The sequence below is a fragment of the Nannobrachium achirus genome (assembly GCF_963921795.1).
Source record: "Nannobrachium achirus genome assembly, chromosome: 20".
In the NCBI taxonomy this organism is placed as follows: Eukaryota; Metazoa; Chordata; class Actinopteri; order Myctophiformes; family Myctophidae; genus Nannobrachium; species Nannobrachium achirus.
In genome coordinates, this window is record NC_137827.1 from 1,791,167 (window position 1) to 1,811,812 (window position 20,646).

Below are 20,646 nucleotides of genomic sequence, written 5' to 3' on the forward strand. Positions count from 1 at the left end.
GGTATGTATACCTCACATGTATGTATACCTATACGGTATGTATACCTCACATGTATGTATACCTATACGGTATGTATACCTCACATGTATGTATACCTATACGGTATGTATACCTCACATGTATGTATACCTATACGGTATGTATACCTCACATGTATGTATACCTATACGGTATGTATACCTCACATGTATGTATACCTATACGGTATGTATACCTCACATGTATGTATACCTATACGGTATGTATACCTCACATGTATGTATACCTATACGGTATGTATACCTCACATGTATGTATACCTATACGGTATGTATACCTCACATGTATGTATACCTATACGGTATGTATACCTCACATGTATGTATACCTATACGGTATGTATACCTCACATGTATGTATACCTATACGGTATGTATACCTCACATGTATGTATACCTATACGGTATGTATACCTCACATGTATGTATACCTATACGGTATGTATACCTTGCATGTTGATACTTCCATATCGATTCATTTTCGATATATTGCCCAGCCTTAGTAGGAAACATCTGACCTTATACCCAGTGGCGTCAGTTGAGCAAAAGCTAAGGTATGGCAACATGACACTAGTCATGTTGCCATACCTTGGCAACAGGCATGATGATGATGATCAGTGGATAATATTATTTTATTATTTTAAGAAGTACGTTTTATTTTTTTCCGCCTGGAGCCAAGTTATGGCAGCTGCCATACCTTGCCCAATTGACGCCTCTGCTTATACCTTTCATCAGCCTCTGGCCAGGGCTTACTGCTACACCAAGCCAGCTTTGTACTGTCCTAAACGTTGTGACTCTCTGGCAGCAGGGCGGTCACAACTAAACAAACCATGTAAAATACAGCAGACACAGCAGCTTACCATGATGATGATGATGTGTTCTTTCCTCCCTCCAGCAGGGGGCGCTGTCTAAGATGATCAGGAGCTCTCACCAGTGCAACTACCAGTTTGACAACAAGAGGAAACACATGACGTCTGTGGAATGCACCGAGAAACACCTGTACCTCCCTTTCTCCCACGCGTATGTAAACACCTTACCTTCCCTTTTATACACCTTACCTTCCCTTTAAACACCTTACCTTCCCTTTTAAACACCGTAAGGCATGTGCACACATAGACATCAAAGTGGGCTTGAGCCCCTGCCCTTTTATCCGTCTGTAAAAAGTGCCCTCTCCCGACCATGAATGCCGTTTTCACCGTGGTGAAAGAAATGCAAAATGCTCCCTTTCCATGCCATACCTGATGGCAGAGTTCAAGAGAATTGCCTTGTCCAAACTCTCCTGAACTTGAACGCAGCATCTTATGTTGAAAGAATTGTCCTCTCTGTGTAGAAATCCATGCCGTTACGCCACATCTCCAGTATTCACTTGATTATGCTTAGTTTAGTGTGATATCAAGTAGTGAAAATAGCCGACCTCCAAGCTCACAACGTGTCGCAACGCGATTGTGAGCCATGTGAGCGTTGTGAGCTTGGAGGTCTGCTATTTTCCATATTTTCACTAAAAGGCCCTTTGGAAATTTCAGCCCCTGCCTCTCTAACATTCTCTGCCTGTACCTGCCCTTGTCCCGCATGTATGTCCCTGCGTGTGCGCGCGCGCGCGCGCGTGTGTGTAATTTCCATTAGCATCACAAAGTCATCATCATCAGTATGTCATGTGACACATTCAAGGCACACATTGCATCAGTCACCCGGTCCTGTAGGTTCACACTCTATAACATCCGTAAAATCAGACTGTTCCTCACCCAGGAGGCAGCCCAGCTCCTCATCCAGACATCTGTCATATCAAAACTTGACTATTGTAACTCTCTCCTCACTGGTCTCCCGGCATGTGCACTTAAACCTCTCCAACTGATCCAAAATGCCGCGGCACGACTGGTCTTCAACCAGCCAAGATTCTCACACGCCTCCCCCCTTTTACGCTCCCTCCACTGGCTCCCGGTTGCGGCCCGCACTGAAATTATACAAAACACTGATGCTGACCTTCAAAGCAGCCAAAGGTACAGCTCCTCCATACCTCCAAAACCTGATCAACCCCTACACCCCCACCCGTTCACTCAGATCAGCCAACACAGGGATGCTGACAGAACCCTCGCTAAAAACCCCAGGACAAAAATCCACTCGTCCGAGACTCTTCTCCGTCCTGGCCCCCAAACTGTGGAATCAGTGGCGTCAGTTCAGCAAAAGCTAGGGTATGGCAAAGATGGGAGTCATCATGGAAAATAAGCATTACATTTTGGATAACACGGCCGTTCTATTGTGAAAATAGCCGATCTACATGCTCACAACGCCTCACGCTGCGAGGCGTTGTGAGCATGTAGATCGGCTATTTTCACAATGTCTGAAAAAAAATTGGGAAACAGGTTTCAACGGTTTCTTGGGTTGGATATGGCAGCCTGGAATGGTTTTTCAAGTGCAGCTAAACCTAGCCTGTTAGTAAGCGTGCCACAATTACCAATAATGCATTGCACCTGTACAGCTGACCTGTGGAACCTGGGAATATACCATTCTGTCAAGATGAGTAGAATACAAGTGTGGAGAATATAATTACAATACCTTGTTAAAGTGACCATTATGTTAAATTTTGCATTTGTAGTTATTTTACTGTCATTTAACAACATAATAACCAGCGCAGATAGACAAAGAAACATTCATGGATTTATATTTAAAAGTAACTGTAATTTCCCCCCCTGGACCCAGGGTATGGCAGCTGCATACCCCTGCAATACCCAATTGACGCCCCTGTGTGGAATAAACTGCAGACTCACTTCCTAGCTTCCGCTTTGGTCTGAAGACTCACCTCTTCAGACTCCACCTTCAGACTCCACGCACTTAGCGTAGCTTACCATAGTTTTTCTTAGATGACTATTTCTATGCATTTGATGGTATTGATGTTGATGTATTGATGTTGATGTATTGATGTATTACCTTGCTGTCTGCTAACTGACTGCTCCTTGCAGGGACAACGGCATCTCCTCAGTGATCACCCAGACTCTGACTCTACAGGACAACACCAGGATCAACAACAGGATCTTTGGTAAGAACATCTGAACCCAGTAGATCTGAACGGAATAGATCTGAACTTACAGCATTACAACCTTGTCTATAATCCCTCCTCTGACCTGAGTGGCATTAAAAAAAGGTCTTCTATCTGACTTGCTTAAACCCGAGTAGGACCCCAGATGGACAGGACTGGCCGTGGTCTGAAGACTCACCTCTTCAGACTCCACCTTAAAGTAACAGTTGTCTACCCTCAATGACCACACATGCTATAAAATGATAGCATTGTTTTATAAAGTAACAGTTGTCTTCCCTCAATGACCACACATGCTATAAAATGATAGCATTGTTTTATAAAGTAACAGTTGTCTTCCCTCAATGACCACACATGCTATAAAATGATAGCATTGTTTTATAAAGTAACAGTTGTCTTCCCTCAATGACCACACATGCTATAAAATGATAGCATTGTTTTATAGAACGACTGTGTATATATTATTGAATAGGCCCTTGGTTTGCCTAAGGTTTTAAGATGACTTCTTCTTTGCATTTGATGCATTATCTTGAACTGTTCTTGCTTTACTTAAATCTCTCTGGAACGTCCGCTAAATGCCTAAATTGTAAATTGTGTGTGTGTGTGTGTGTGTGTGTGTGTGTGTGTGTGTGTGTGTGTGTGTGTGTGTGTGTGTGTGTGTGTGTGTGTGTGTGTGTGTGTGTGTGTGTGTGTGCGTGCGTATGTGTGCGTGTACGTGTGCGTGCGCGCGTGTGTGTGTGTGTGTGTGTGTGTGTGTGTGTGGTAACAGAGGTGGACCCCCAGCAGGTGAGGCGTCTCTACCTGGACCCCCCAGAGGAGCGCTCGGCGGTCCAGAGCAGCGATGCGGCGTCCAGGAGCCTCCAGGAGCTGCTGAGCCTGACGGACGGCCAGCGCAGACCACAGGTCTTCCACCAGCTGGTCAGCGCCCTGCGATCCCTGGACAACCTGACCCTCAGCCACACCGTGGAGACCCTGGCACCCATGGGTGACATGATCACCTGGCAGGTAGGGGCACCCTGCACCCATGTCTGACCTGATCACCTGGCAGGTAACCTCGCCTACCAGGCTTTCAGAGAGAAAGCCTGGTGTTCGTTCACAACAGGACGTTTGGTTTCCGCCTAAAGCGTGGAAACCACTAGAAGAAGCGGCGTCGCTTTGATTTGGTTCCCTCCGTTTGTTTCCCCAATCCCTATTAAAATCCAGTAGCCTAGTGTAGTCTTGCCAGTCGCTACCAGTTGGACTAAAAGATGCATATACCAAACGATATTTTCAAAAGCAAAACTTCTCCGCATCAAGGGGTTTATTAGGTAGGCCCTAAAAGTATGTCCTTGAGCGCAGGGGAATATTTTGGGTTAAAACTGAATCCGGTTTGATCTTTCCGGCAAATTGTAGTCTTTGAGGACTACAACATGACGTGTTGTGGTTTCCGCTCCAGACCGGATACAAGCCCGAAAAGTGAAGTGATCCCAGACTACCTGGCAGGTAAAACACCTGGCAGGTAAAACACCTGGCAGGGAGGGACAGGCGTCTTCTTCAAAGAGTTTACAATACAATTTACAATTCAGGAATTTAGCAGACACTTTTAATCCAGAGTGACTTGGGTTCAGTGAGTGAAGCGCTGTCTTTGGGGCACTTAGGCCCCCCGGATCGGCAATCCGATTTTGGATTGTTTTTAATCAAATCTAATCATTTTAAACTCCGGTAACTCGGGCCTCAGCAGTCAATTTATTATAACATTATAATGTTGTGTGAAACTGAAAATCTAGAATTTGCTAACCCTCACCCTAGTCTCCGTGGCCAGACTGTTGACTCCCACAATTTGAGTGCCAGATAAAGCGGATGTGAGGCACCCGCTCCCTTGGTGCAGTAGCGATAACAAGTCCTACTGGAAGCGTCATGTCTTATTTTTTGGGGGCGTTATTTCGTCTTTCTCTGGTGTTGTTGGTGTTACTTCCATGAGGTTTTCAAATGTTTTCTTAAACTATACATGCATAACGAGAATATGCTGCTCGAATGACTCTGTCTGTGCAAGCCTCAAATGACGTTATGATAACGTCCTCCGGTGACTCCTAGTGACGTTCAGAACTCGGCCAGATCACAGCCCATATGGGGATGATCTGGACGTCATTACCAGGACGTCATATGGACTTATGGATTATTGTTATTGTTATGTTAGTTGAAATGTGAGCATGTAAGGTTATATTCTGGGCCATATCTGACTAGTTATGATATTTATCTGGCCTCGATCGGACCCTCTCTGATTAATCCAGGACGTCCGTTTTGGTGGGCAGGATTTATGTTGGTTGAAATCAGGTGATATTCTAGACCAGATCTGACTAGTCATGGTTTGACTTGATCTGACCCCAATGGAGACGTCACTGATTGGTCCAGGTCCTGACCGTGGAGACGTCACTGATTGGTCCAGGTCCTGACCGTGCTTGCTGGGTTCTGTTATGTTTCCAATGGGACTACAGTTCATTATAATGACTCTGTCTGTGTTAGTGTGTTTCTGTTATGTTTCCAATGGGACTACAGTTCATTATAATGACTCTGTCTGTGCTAGTGTGTTTCTGTTATGTTTCCAATGGGACTACAGTTCATTAAAATGACTCTGTCTGTGCTAGTGTGTTTCTGTTATGTTTCCAATGGGACTACAGTTCCGTGCAGCAGTGGTTACGTCCGTTACTCTGCTTTCAGGAGCTGTAGTTCCAGACAATACATAGCATTCGTAGATTGTGGAAAAGTAGTCTGGCTATGTGAGACTAACCCTTTAACCCTCTCCCTCTCCCTCTGACAGGCCCTGCTGCAGTGCGGCACCCCAGAATGCACCAGTGCCTTCCTGCAGCGTCTGCGTAGCGTGGAGGGTCTGTCCCTGGGCGGAGACGCCCTGGTGTACGCCCTGAGCCTGCAGCCTCTCCCTGACGCCCACCGGGTCACCGACATGCTGTCCATGGCTCAGTACCGCCAGAGCAAGGCCATCATGTACGCCCTGGCTAACACCGTCAACAGGTGAGCTACATCATGTACACCCTGGGTAACACCGTCAACAGGTGAGCTACATCATGTACACCCTGGACAACACCGTCAACAGGTGAGCTACATCATGTACGCCCTGGACAACACCGTCAACAGGTGAGCTACATCATGTACGCCCTGGACAACACCGTCAACAGGTGAGCTACATCATGTACGCCCTGGACAACACCGTCAACAGGTGAGCTACATCATGTACGCCCTGGCTAACACCGTCAACAGGTGAGCTACATCATGTACACCCTGGGTAACACCGTCAACAGGTGAGCTACATCATGTACACCCTGGACAACACCGTCAACAGGTGAGCTACATCATGTACACCCTGGACAACACCGTCAACAGGTGAGCTACATCATGTACACCCTGGACAACACCGTCAACAGGTGAGCTACATCATGTACGCCCTGGACAACACCGTCAACAGGTGAGCTACATCATGTACACCCTGGACAACACCGTCAACAGGTGAGCTACATCATGTACACCCTGGCCAACACTGTCAACAGGTGAGCTACATCATGTACGCCCTGGACAACACCGTCAACAGGTGAGCTACATCATGTACACCCTGGACAACACCGTCAACAGGTGAGCTACATCATGTACACCCTGGACAACACTGTCAACAGGTGAGCTACATCATGTACACCCTGGGTAACACCGTCAACAGGTGAGCTACATCATGTACGCCCTGGACAACACCGTCAACAGGTGAGCTACATCATGTACACCCTGGACAACACCGTCAACAGGTGAGCTACATCATGTACACCCTGGACAACACCGTCAACAGGTGAGCTACATCATGTACGCCCTGGACAACACCGTCAACAGGTGAGCTACATCATGTACACCCTGGGTAACACCGTCAACAGGTGAGTAACAGGAAGCTTGTCTCTATGCTTAAGAAAGGAGTAGTTCACCACTTTTCAACCTGTCTTCATATAATAGGTCCTCACTAATGTTCATGATAAAATATCACAATTTTATTCTACTCAGTCCAAGTCTCCTATGAGAGCTGTGGGAAGTTCAGAATCCATCGTCTTGTGACATCATCATTTCCCCCCCCCAAAAAAATGTAATCAATGTTTTTGAAAAAGATATTTAGATTTTTATTATCGCGAGAACAATGGCTTCCACTTTAAAATTGCAACTTTTCAGGAATAGAAAGCCTGCAGTTTATATAAGCTGGATTGGCAATCGATGATGTCACAAGACGATGGGTTTCTGACCTGCCCACAGCCCTCCTCTGAGAAAAAAATAAAAATAAAAGGCTATTTTTGAGTGAGGACCAATTATATGAACATAGGTTGAAAAGTGGTGGAGTGCGCCTTTAAGTAATCTGGCTGGCTTGGATGTCCTGTTTACTGTTCTGACTAAGTGTAATGCTTCAGGGTTTGAATAAAGCCAGTTAAACCTGGGATGTCTTATAGTTGGCCATTATTACGTGTAGTTACAAAGCATGGCCACCGGAGAGCAGCAGTATCTAACCAGGCCACTGGCTGTGCAGAACTAGCCTGGGTTCCAGGCCTCAACCACACCCCCTGGTGGTCAAAACGAAGTGTGTGAACAGAGGATGGTTCTGGTTAGCCTGGCGTTGCTCATACTAATTCCTCACTGCGTGTCGGATATTAGTCTGGATTTGCTCTTAATTGCTCCCTCTGAACTTCAAAGGGCTTGTGAGCTGCTGTAATTGATTGAGCCATACAAGTGTCAATAGCTCGTTAGTCACTGAAAGCATCAAAGACTACAATCTGTTTGATGTCTGTAATAAGAGTGGAGGGGGGAATGTGTTTGAATACACACAGACTCGCCTGATTGGCTGAATGGTTTTGAACCAGGCCACCACCCACCACGTGCCCCAAGCCTACAGCCCTGATTGGCTCGCCCTTTCTGAGGGCTGGTGGAAAAAGCTTATTTAATGTGAAGGGCCAGACCACAACACCACCACTACCAACAGGGGGTGGTGTTGTGCAGTCTGGTTTATTAACCAGGCTAGGGTCTGGTATCATAACCTATTGTTATTAATATTCATATTCCAGGTTCTATCAGGGCTATGACAGAGAGGATGGTTCTGGTATCATAACGTATTGTTATTAATATTCATATTCCAGGTTCTATAACGGGTATGACAGACAGGATGGTTCTGGTATCATAACCTATTGTTATTAATATTCATATTCCAGGTTCTATAACGGCTATGACAGACAGGATGGTTCTGGTATCATAATGTATTGTTATTAATATTCATATTTCAGGTTCTATAACGGGTATGACAGACAGGATGGTTCTGGTATCATAATGTATTGTTATTAATATTTCAGGTTCTATCAGGGCTATGACAGGGAGGATGGTTCTGGTATCATAATGTAATATTAATATTCATATTCCAGGTTCTATAACGGGTATGACAGACAGGATGGTTCTGGTATCATAATGTAATATTAATATTCATATTCCAGGTTCTATAACGGCTATGACAGAGAGGATGGTTCTGATATCATAACTTATTATTGTTATTAATATTCATATTCCAGGTTCTATAATGGCTATGACAGACAGGATGGTTCTGGTCAGACTGCAGAGCTGTCTCATGTTTCTCTCTTCATGGAGTCTCTGGTGACAGACTGCTCCCAGGAGCCTGACACTGCTTATCTGGCTCTGAGGGTACAGTAAACACACACACACACACACACACACACACACACACACACACACACACACACACACACACACACACACACACACACACACACACACACACACACACACACACACACACACACCTTACATTAGCCTAATATTTATTTCCATCTGATGTATTGATGTTGATGTTTTGAGTGTTTACTATCAGAACTGTCACATCTTGACCGTATCCGTCTGTCCGGGCGGGCGGGTCGGGTAACGCTGGTCTTTTGTGTTGATTAACTCTCACGCTCTGACATCACACTCTGACGTCACGGTGATGTCATGGGAACCACATCCCTTTTATTGCCCATGTATGGAAATCCCTGATGTCATCAACATTAAGCCCATATCTGTGAATGCCCAATATATAATGACTGTGATGCCAGATAGCCAAGACAAGGCATGCTTATTAGTGCAGTTGCCCAAAGGGTAGCTCTGGTCCATCGCGTCACCTCCAGTGACGCTCTGACAGACCCGTCGGCAAATGGCATGAAATAAAGTGCATCCAACTCCACCGCCGCTTATTTTCGGGTTGTGAACCGTTGTGTCTGCGGTGGCCGCTGGGTGGCTCGAGGTGGGTGTGTTTTATTTCATGACAAAAATAGTGTATTTTACAGAGTGGGTGGGGTGCTGAGGGGTTCACCACCGTGGAGAATAGACTTTCAACAGCGTAAAACTAAATTTTGTTTGGTGAATAGTGAAGTAGTTTAGTTTATTTTGACTCAAGTTGAGCGCTCGTAGGGGCTGAGAAAACGAGGTCTATTCATTTGCCGACGGGTCTGTCAGAGCGTCACTGGAGGTGACGCCATGGACCAGAGCTACCTGAAGGGCAGAGTTGCCGTGGTCTTGGGTCGCACGCCCCCGACGACCCATACCTTTTCTGAGCTGAGGTCTCGCAACAGGGTGTTTTAACAAAGAAACGAGCCTATATCCATATCAATAGACCTGTATAGTAGGTGTTGAACGACCTTCATGGGACGTCTCTAGAAGAGCGACCCCCCAAACATTGAATCAGCACTGCAACACTGCCGAAGGGCAACACACTGTAGTTCTGGGGAAACTTTATTTTCAATTTCCAATCGCATCTTTCTAGTTGCCAGTCACTCTGGATTAAGAGCGTCTGCCAAATGCCTACACTGTAACCTGTAAGCTGCAGGTGATCATCAGGTGGATGAAGCTGGAAACTGCCTGTTAAATGAGATAGTATGTGTTGTATCTTATTCTCCAGGTGATCGGGGTGATGGTGTTAAATGAGACAGTACGTGTTGTATCTTATTCTCCAGGTCATCGGTGTGATGGGAGCAGCCCTGCAGGACCAGGACTCCAGCCCAGCTCTGCTCAGAGCTCTGCTCCGCTGTGCCAGGAACCAAGAGGCTCCTCTACTCAACCAGAAGGCTGCTGTCCAGGCCTTCAGACTGATGGAGGTCAATGAGGAGGTACAGTAAGATACACTAACCCTACAGTAACATGCACTAACCCTACAGTAACATGCACTAACCCTACAGTAACATACAGTAACATACAGTAACATACAGTAACATACAGTAACATACAGTAGGTAACTAACCAGGAACCAACAGGCTCCTCTACTGAACCAGAAAGCTGCAGTCCAGGCCTTCAGACTCATGGACGTCAATGAGGAGGTACAGTAAGCTGTAGTAACCTCCAGTAACCTCCAGTAACTTACAGTAACGATGAGGAGATACAGTAACGTTACAAATCTTTCATCATCTGTGTCTTTCTTGGCCTCTTCCCAACCTCACACTCAAAATAAGGTTAGGTTTAGACATGGTTTTACTGAGGTTCAGTAAACTGTTATGATAAGACACAATTAACAATAGACCTATATCACAGAATATTGGAATTAAAAGCTTGCATGCAGTCAGAACACAGTGGCCAGTCTCCGTGTTTTATTTGAAATAGTTTTTACTCTTTTAAATTAATGCACAAATACGTTCATTTTAACTCATTGACTGCCAAGGCCCGAGTTTCCCGAGTTATTACAGTAGTCCCAGGCTGCCACAGCCCGAGTTTCCCGAGTTGGAAGCCATTTAAAAAAAAAAAAAAAAAAAAAAATCTAAAAATGCCTCAAATGTATTAGGCATGATCGCAATTGCGAAATTGCATGTTTAGCCCCATAACAAACACATCTTTCAAAATGTCAAAAATGGCTGTTTTGTCTGAATTTGAAGGCTTGTATCTCATGAATGTCTGAACGGATTTCCAAGCGGATTTTTTGGTTTGAAAGCTGTTAAAAAGTACTACACATATGGTGCATGATCTAGGCATGGCCGTGCACGATCCGTGCACTAAAAATTGATCCGTGCACTAGAAATGTAGGAAGGTGGCAGTGTTTGTTTTGTCTGACTTTGAAGGCTTCTATCTCATGAATGCCTGAACGGATTTCCAAGCGGATTTTTTTGTTTGAAAGCTGCTAAAAAGTACTACACATATGTGACCGCTCGTGGTGTTTTGAGACACAACGGGGCCATGGTCATTTTTCTACGTTTTACATTTTATGAAGCTACAGAATGTAAGCTTTCATATGATGTATCATTAATTGAAATTGGATAATATTTGAAGAAGATACGGTCATTTGAATCTTGTTGATCCAGAAACAGCAAAGGAGAGAAAATGCCCTTCAAATGTTTCTCATTTTAGCACCTTTTCCAGGCCCCAGACAATGGGAGTGACATAGTAGTTAACCCCACCTCTAACCACTCCCCCAACCACTCCCCCACTAGCTGTCAACTGTCTGTCAATACTTGAAACACATTTCACAAGACAGGCCTTCAAGCCAGTAGATCAAATAATACTCATGAATGGTATAAAGTAATTAAGTAAATGTACTTAAGAAATCTACTTAAGTATAATTTTGAGGTAGGTATTTGTTCTTACTTGAGTTTCCAATACTCTACTACACTGTGAGCTTGTAGATCTGCTATTTTCAAATTAGTATTTAATACTTTTTGAAAACTATTTGAAATGAAAGATGGCTACTTCATGATGTATTAATAGGCTACTAGTACTTTAAGTACATTTTGATGGAAATACTTTTACTCAAGTAAATTCTGAATACCAGACTTTTACTAAATATTTTTGCATTATAGTATTGATACTTTTACTTGAGTAAAGATATGAGTACTTTCCCACCACTACTCTCTTATTTCTTGCCCAAAAATGCGCTATTCTCTTGGTTGTAGTGTATCTTATTAACCCTAGCTGTGCTGTGTGTTGCAGGTTGTAGTGTATCTTAACCCTAGCTGTGCTGTGTGCTAGCAGGTTGTAGTGTATCTTGTCAACCCTAGATGTGCTGTGTGCTAGCAGGTTGTAGTGTATCTTATTAACCCTAGCTGTGCTGTGTGCTAGCAGGTTGTAGTGTATCTTATTAACCCTAGATGTGCTGTGTGCTAGCAGGTTGTAGTGTATCTTATTAACCCTAGATGTGCTGTGTGCTAGCAGGTTGTAGTGTATCTTATTAACCCTAGCTGTGCTGTGTGCTAGCAGGTTGTAGTGTATCTTATTAACCCTAGATGTGCTGTGTGCTAGCAGGTTGTAGTGTATCTTAACCTAGCTGTGCTGTGTGTTGCAGGTTGTAGTGTATCTTGTTAACCCTAGATGTGCTGTGTGTTGCAGGTTTAACCCTAGCTGTGCTGTGTGTTGCTGGTTTAACCCTAGCTGTGCTGTGTGCTTGCAGGTTTAACCCTTGCTGTGCTGTGTGCTAGCAGGTTTAACCCTTGCTGTGCTGTGTTGCAGGTTGCAGCAGGCCTCATGGAGGTGTACCGCGGGGAGCAGGGCTCCATAGACAAGCGCATCGCTGCATACCTGCTGCTGATGAAGAACCCCAGCCAGGCGGTGGTGAAGGACATCATCTCCTCTCTGAAGGACATGGAACACCTGTACCTGGAGAGATACCTGGTCAGCTTCGTGATCTCCCACCTCAACAACATCCTGGCCTCCACGGAACCAAAGCTGCAGGAGTGAGTAGAGACTAGAGACCCATTATATTTATGTTTACAACAGGGGGTCCGGGACCCCTAGGGGGTCCTCAGAGTTACTACAGGGGGTCCTCCAAATCTTCCAATCCTTTTTATATTAATAACTTGAACCCTGGTTTCTATATTCTGAGAACTGTAGCCAAAAATAGCCGATCTACAAGCTCAAAAGCCTCGCACTGCGAGGCGTTGTGAGCTTGTATATCGGCTATTTTCGGCAAAGAGGTTTGGTGCAGAGGGGGAAATGAGCAGACTAAGTACAGAGTGAAAGGTCAAGTTTATTAAGTATTGACTAAATATCTGAAAACACAAATTGACATGAATCCAAAATACACTACAGGGGCGGCATAGCTCAGGGGTAGAGAAACTGGTATTAGAGCACGAAGGGTATAAATCCCGAAGGGTTCCCAGTTCGAATCCGGGCTCCCCCTGAGTTAATGTCGAAGGGTCCTTGGGCAAGACTCTGGACCCCTAATTGCCTCCGGTGAGTAGGTTGGTGCCTTGCATGGCTTCCTCCGCCACCGGTGTATGAATGTGTGGGTGAATGTAATGCACAATCTATGTAAAGCGCTTTGGATTAAAAGCGCTATATAAATGCACCATTTACCATTTACCATTTACACTGATGATTGTGCTGTCAAACAATGAAACTATATGGAATCTATGAACAGGTTGTGGGGGTCCCTGCTTCATCGCTCTCTCAACTAAGGGGTCCTTGGCCTGAAAACGTTGAAGACCCCTGGTTTACAAGCATTGACACTGTTTCACGAAAGCAGAATTTAATCAGCCAGGAGTTAAGCCAACTAACTAACGATTCCTTGATTGTAACCAAAGACCAGGGAGACGTTCTTCCACTTCACAGCTTAATCTCCATGGTAAATGATAAATGGTGCATTTATATAGCGCTTTTATCCAAAGCGCTTTACAGAGATTGTGCATTACATTCACCCATTCACGCACACATTCATACACCGGTGGCGGAGGAAACCATGCAAGGCACCAACCTACTCACCAGGAGCAATGTGGGGTTCAGAGTCTTGCTCAAGGACTCTTCGACATTAACTCAGGGGGAGCCCGGATTCGAACTGGGAACCCTTCGGGGACCCTCCGTGCTCTAATAACGGTTTCTCTACCCCTGAGCTATGCCGCCCCACATGGCAACTAATGTGGAATAACTTTTATGAGACAGAGTCCTGGTTTAACATATCCAGGTTAACTGGCGAGGATAATCTGCCAAGATAATTCATCTTTCATGAAACCCAATTGAGCTCTGATCCAAGCTAAACTAAGCCAGGATAGCTGATACATCCAGGCTTTATCCCTAATCCAGGTTTGGTGAAACCAGATGGTAAACCAGGTGATAGTTATTTATCAGAGTGTGTTTCTTCCCATCCTTTATCAGAGACTACATGGATACCAGCCCACTACTAACAGTGTGCAGGGACGTGCTGGGCCCCTGATTCAGCCAGGGAAAAAGAGTTGTAGAGGCCCTCATTGCGCGCTATAGAGATAGATCTCTCTCTATAGCGCTGCTGCTACTCGAAGATTTGTCATTTCAGATCATGACAAGTGACAAGCCAGTGGGCCAATTACATGAGTTATATTTCGTCATTGTCGGGTGTCCAAAACCTTTTTAAAAATAAACTAGGGAAAACAGCCGATCTACAAGCACACAACGCCTCGTAGGCGTTGTGTGCTTGCTTGTAGATCTGCTGTTTTCACTACTTTTGTGCGATTTTTTTTTTTTAATTTGAAACTTGGAGATACAAGGTTTCTGGCGATTTACTTTGTTGGCCACCCAGCCCCCAAAATGGAACGAAGGCCGACATTTTATTTTATTTTTTTCCTAATGGCCGGCCGGGAATGAACCGGCTGTTGGGGAGTTGTCCCGCTTCTTCCAATGGCCAGCACGTCCCTGACAGTGTGTGTGTGTGTGTGTGTGCGTGTGTGTGTGTGTGTGTGTGTGTGTAGGCTCAGAGACTACATAGACATGGACCTACCAGGACAGTACCGTGACATGGATGTGTACGGCCTGTCCATGCACGGCAGGCTGGAGGCGGGGCTTGGCACGGTGCAGGGCAACGCCATCTTTGACTCGGCCAATCACCTTCCTAAAGAGCTGCTGCTGGAGACCACGCTGAGGGTCATGGACCTCAACCAGGACCTGTTCCAGGTGAGCCTAAACCTAAACCTAAACCTAACCCTAACCCTAAACCTAAACCTAAACCTAAACCATGGACCTCAACCAGGACCTGTTCCAGGTGCGAACCCTGAGCCTAAACCTAAACCTAACCCTAACAGGACCTCTTCGATATTACTCCTCAGTACACAGTATCTCTACAGTGATGTAATCATGACAGATTTGTCCGATATCATATTCTATCTAATTGGCTAACATTGAATTCCAAGGTTTGCAGGATTGCTACTTTTTGAACAAAATGTCTCAAATCATGAACGCAGCCTGCTATGTGTGTGAGATTTTGCACACACATTCCCACTAAGCCAAGGAACAGATGCCACCCTTCTCACATTGGCCTGTAATAGAGCCACCAGCGGGTCAACTTTAGCAAAACACATTTTTGGAACAAAATGCCTCAAATCCCGCATGCAGCGTCCGATTGCCTGAAAGGCCCAAGAACACATGGTACCCTTTTGACTTTGGCCTATTATAGATTTATATTATTATAGAGTCACCACTAGGCCAAAAAAAACCTACCTGACCTGCCGGAGACCTGTTCGGAAGAACACTGCTTCTTTGATTTCTTCTTTGCTTTCCCTTGATGCTTTTTTGCTTTCTTGCTTTTTATGGCTTGGCCACTTTATCGCTGCTTGCAGCTATATTATAACATATTATTTTATATTATAACATATTATTACATATTATAACATGTTATTATATATTATAACATATTATTATATATTATTATAACATATTATTACATATTATAACATGTTATTATATATCCAGGTGGGCTTGGAGGGGGAGGGCTTCAACCCCACCCTGGAGGCTCTGTTTGGGGAGAAGGGCTTCTTCCCGGACGCCGTGTCCCGGGCGGTGTACTGGGCCAATCAGAACACTCCTGAAGCCCTGAAGAAAGTCCTGGACCGGATCTTACCTGAGGATGAGGAGGAGGAGGAGTGGCAGAGGAAGAGGAGACAGGTAAAACCAGGACCGCCCGTCCGCTCAACGCTCAGAGCAGAGCAGAGCAGAGCAGTGTCTCTCAAACTTTTACATGTCAAGGTCTTCCCCTTAACCCATTTAGAACGGGTACACATTATTGTGTATAATTGTTTTATGCTTTAACTATTGAAAAATAGCAGATATACAAGCTCACAGCGCGGCACTTGTACACTGTCAGAGTTAACTAACTAGAATTATTGAATGCTTTAACCAGAGATCTGCTATTTTTTTTTTTAAGTCGTGAAAATGTCTGCACATCTTTCAATATTATGTATTTTTAAAGTGAACGTATGTAACTAAAATTTTGCTTCTGGGGGTCCCTGGAACTCAATATTTTTGAGTTGGGGGTCCGCGGCCAAATAAATATTTTGGGGGTCCTTCACATGAAAAGGTTTTAGAACCACTGACATAGTAATCTCTCAAGAACAGACTAACTGAGCTCCAGTTAAGTGAAAAGGACCTTTTCTTTGGCGATGGCTGGCCAGATTACTGACAGGTTTTTCAAAAAACCTTAGAAGGATTCAAAAGACACTTATAGAATCGGGTCAAAATTCAAATTTTCAAGATTTTTTTAAAATAGCAGATCTACTGAGTGCCGCGCTGTGAGCTTGTATATCTGCTATTTTTCAATAGTTAAAGCATAAAATAATGGTACACAATAATGTGTACCCGTTCTGAATGGGTTTTAAACGACTGATGAGCAGGTTGGTGCCTTGCATGGTTCCCTCTGACATCGGTGCATGAATGTGTGAATGTAATGCACAATCAAGGTAAAACGCCTTGGAATAAAGCATATAAATGCACCATTTACCATTTATCATTTACTACTAGTAAGACACCTCAGGGTGACTTGCGACCTCAGGGTGACATGCGACCTCGCCCTTTTGGCCATCTGGCCGGTGATGTATGTGGGACCAGTTACTCATATTATGGAGACCCCTTCATGATAGTTATGTCATGTCAATACATGCCCATATATGGATATTACCAAATATGGGCATTCCCATATATGTCCTAAATATTGATAACATAATATCCTTAATAATGTCCTTAATATTGACAATATAGGAATCGTAGTATGGGCATAAAACGTACGTTAATTAGTAATGCCAAGCAGTGCCTTGGTGAGTTAGGGCCTTGGTTTGATGCCTGTGGATCTCCATATATGGGCATAATGGGGTACCTTAACATTCTCATTTTCGGCCTGGGATTTATGACATCAGAAATCTCCATGTATGGGCATAAAAGGTTTTTCTTTTTCTGGGAATGACCATATATGGACTTTTATACCCTGAAAGATCTTGTTGCTTGTCTGACTGTCCGTACAGGAAGTGATGTCACCTGACATCCTTTTTGAAGCGGTGAAAACCGCTTCCAAGATGTGAAGTCCCGATGTGAGGACTGGTCAAGCTTCACATGACAATTTGGCCCTCCAGATAAAATCATTCATTCATTCAGAATTCATAAAAATATAAAGCACATAGAAAGAATAGATCTAGAACATAGAATGTATAGATGTAAAACACAGATTTCATAGCTCTAGAACACATAGAATAGAAATTCACCGCTTCACTTCGAACCGAGGTTTGATTTTTATGCCCATATATGAGTCATTCTGTACCACATCACTGTGACTCACTGACATCACACTGACATCAATTCCTGTACAGCCAGACAGACAGTCAGACAGACAGACAGACAGACAGACAGACAAGCTACGAGATTTCTCAGGGTAAATGCGACCTTCGGTCGCAATCATATAACCTGGGTATATTATTATGTGACGGATGCCTCCCGGCGCCTCCAATCATATAACCTGGGTATATTATTATATGACTGATGCATCCCAATCATATAACCTGGGTATATTATGTGACTGATGCCTCCCGGCGCCTCCGTGCCGTGGTGTGTGCAGGTTCCAGAGGAGCTGACGGAGCAGCTGATGGAGGGGGTGAACAAGGTGGTGCAGGAGGTTCGATCCTCCAGCCCGGAGGCCGCCGCCTACCTGAGGCTGCTGGGAGAGGAGGTGGGGTACGTCAACCTGGCCGACATGAAGCACGCTGTCCACAACATGCTCCAGTACTACCACACCTTCCTGGGAGGAAACCGCAAGGTAACGTTCTTTATGTTCACAACATGGTCCAGTGACGCCTGATTATGGACACTGGGAAAGATGGATGGAAACGGCATAGAACGCTCGTTTTCACAGTTATTGTCCACGACATTGCAAGCGGCGTGAAGGCCAGCGGACCTTGGGCCAGGGCCGCGCGGCCGGCGGAGCACCGCGCGAGTTACGAATCCGTGGTGAATGCAATCGTTCTCGTTCTCTGGGCCTTACGTATTATGGAACCAGGGTTACCTGGTTCCATCTATCTACCTACGAAACTGTTCCTAATTTCCTCCAAAGTAATATAGTATGTCTGTGTCTATGACATCATAGACAGATCAACAGAATCGAAGTGTTTGATTGGTCTGGCTAACTCATGACATCACACCGGTCTGCGAAATAAAACAAGCCTTGCATTCAAGTTTCACGAAAACATAATACCAAGATCCATAGCGGTCGTGTTAGACTCGAGCTTCCACAGAGTCACTGGTTTAAGTTGAGACGTAATCTCACAGCAATAGCTACGCCGCCCCCCCGCTCTGAAAGTGCCATTCTGACCGAAAAACAACAGGAAATGATGGAAAGGCAAGTCACCTTAATACAGTCTACTTTAAAAATGATTCCTTGCGAACACCGTCAACCCCTGATGCCAAGGCTCATCCAAACGATACGAGATCATCTTTCGGGACTTCGATCGACAGATAATGGGGAGGAGGAAAATACCTCCTTTATAATAATATAATAAAGGAGGAAAATACCCAGAAAATAAATCTGCTTTAAGTAGGATGTGAGGGGTCTAACCAGGGGTTTGTCATGATTCTGAATCCATTGCAAGCATTTGTTTTGCACAAAAAACTTTCCTTGGGCTAGAAATGGCCCCACAAAACGATGGTTTAGTGATGAGTCATCACTTTTTACTTTTTGTTTTGTGTTTCTGCGGGCCATTTCTAGCCCAAGGTGTGAGCTTGTAGATCGGGTTTTTTCAGTTTGGTGTAAATGGGAAAAAGAGCAGACTAAGTACAGAGTGAAATGTCAACTTCAAGTGTATTAAGTATTGACGGTTCAAGTGGTTAAATATCTGAAAACACAAATTGACATGAATCCAAAATACACTGATGATTGTGCTGTCAAACAATGAAACTATATGGAATCTATGAACAGGCTGTGGGGGTCCCTGCTTCATCTCTCTCTCAGCTAAGGGGTCCCTGCTTCATCTCTCTCTCAGCTAAGGGGTCCCTGCTTCATCTCTCTCTCAACTAAGGGGTCCCTGCTTCATCTCTCTCTCAACTAAGGGGTCCTTGGCCTGAGAACGTTGAAGAGCCCTGCTGTACAGTAGGTCATTCCCTTTGTGTTTCCATATTGTAAGCACAGTGTTTCTTCTCTGCAGATCCTCCAACAGCTGATGTCCGGCGCTGACAACCAGATGTTTGTCCACTACATCTTCATGGAGAACTCCTTCTCTCTGCCCACCGCCTCTGGTCTTCCTCTCAAGTTCTCCCTGGCCGGGGTGGTCGCTCCTGGAGCCAAGGGAGGCCTGAGCTTCAGCTCTGGCATGGTGAGATATGTTATATTAACATGAGCTTCAGTAAGGCATGGTGAGATATGTTATATTAACATGAGCTTCATGGTGAGATATGTTATATTAACATGAGCTTCAGGTGAGATATGTTATATTAACATGAGCTTCATGGTGAGATATGTTTTATTAACATGAGCTTCATGGTGAGATATGTTATATTAACATGAGCTTCATGGTGAGATATGTTATATTAACATGAGCTTCATGGTGAGATATGTTTTATTAACATGAGCTTCATGGTGAGATATGTTATATTAACATGAGCTTCATGGTGAGATATGTTATATTAACATGAGCTTCATGGTGAGATATGTTATATTAACATGAGCTTCAGCCCTGGCATGGTGAGATATGTTATTATATTAGAATTATTGAATGCTTTAACCAGTGAAAAATAGCAGATATACAAGCTCACAGTGCCGCGCTGCGAGCTTGTAGATCTGCTATTTTTGAAAAAGTCGTGAAAATGGGTGCAAATCTTTGAATATACTGTATGTATTTTCAAAGCGAACGTTTGTAACTCAAATTTTGCTTCTGGGTGGTCCCTGGAACTAAATATTTTGAGAAAGGGGTCTGTGGCCAAATACATGACATTTTGGGGGTCCTTCACATGAAAAGGTTCGAGAACCACTGACACAGTAGTCTCTCAAGAACAGACTAACTGAGCTCCAGTTAAGTGAAAAGGACCTTTTCTTTGACGATGGCTGGCCAGATTGCTGACATAGAAACATATAGGTTTTTCAAAAAAATCTTACAAGGATTCAAAAGACAAAAAAAACAAATCTAATTTTCACGATTTAAAAAAATAGCAGATATACAAGCTCGCACTCGGTGCCGCGCTGCGAGCTTGTATATCTGCTATTTTTCACTGGTTAAAGCATTAAATAATTCTAGGCCTAAGGAACACTTTGTAAAGCTGCCTGCGTTCCTGTCCGTGTCTCCGTGCTTTCAGCGTCAGCTGTCCTTCATGCCCTCTGCCAGCCTGGATGT

At 44.4% G+C, this 20,646-nt stretch overlaps 1 protein-coding gene across 1 annotated transcript in view; it reads left to right on the top strand.

Annotated features, from left to right (window-relative positions):
• The window catches only part of apoba (apolipoprotein Ba), an 86,483-nt gene that overhangs the window by 25,967 nt on the left and 39,870 nt on the right, over positions 1-20,646 (top strand). The window contains exons 7-17 of the mRNA XM_080751450.1: positions 935-1,059; positions 2,997-3,073; positions 3,840-4,075; positions 5,868-6,079; positions 8,644-8,773; positions 10,078-10,230; positions 12,551-12,774; positions 14,761-14,962; positions 15,758-15,949; positions 17,886-18,083; positions 19,465-19,632. Of these exons, the coding sequence (XP_080607576.1) occupies positions 935-1,059; positions 2,997-3,073; positions 3,840-4,075; positions 5,868-6,079; positions 8,644-8,773; positions 10,078-10,230; positions 12,551-12,774; positions 14,761-14,962; positions 15,758-15,949; positions 17,886-18,083; positions 19,465-19,632 (1,917 nt within the window). The remainder of the gene's footprint in view (positions 1-934; positions 1,060-2,996; positions 3,074-3,839; positions 4,076-5,867; positions 6,080-8,643; positions 8,774-10,077; positions 10,231-12,550; positions 12,775-14,760; positions 14,963-15,757; positions 15,950-17,885; positions 18,084-19,464; positions 19,633-20,646) is intronic.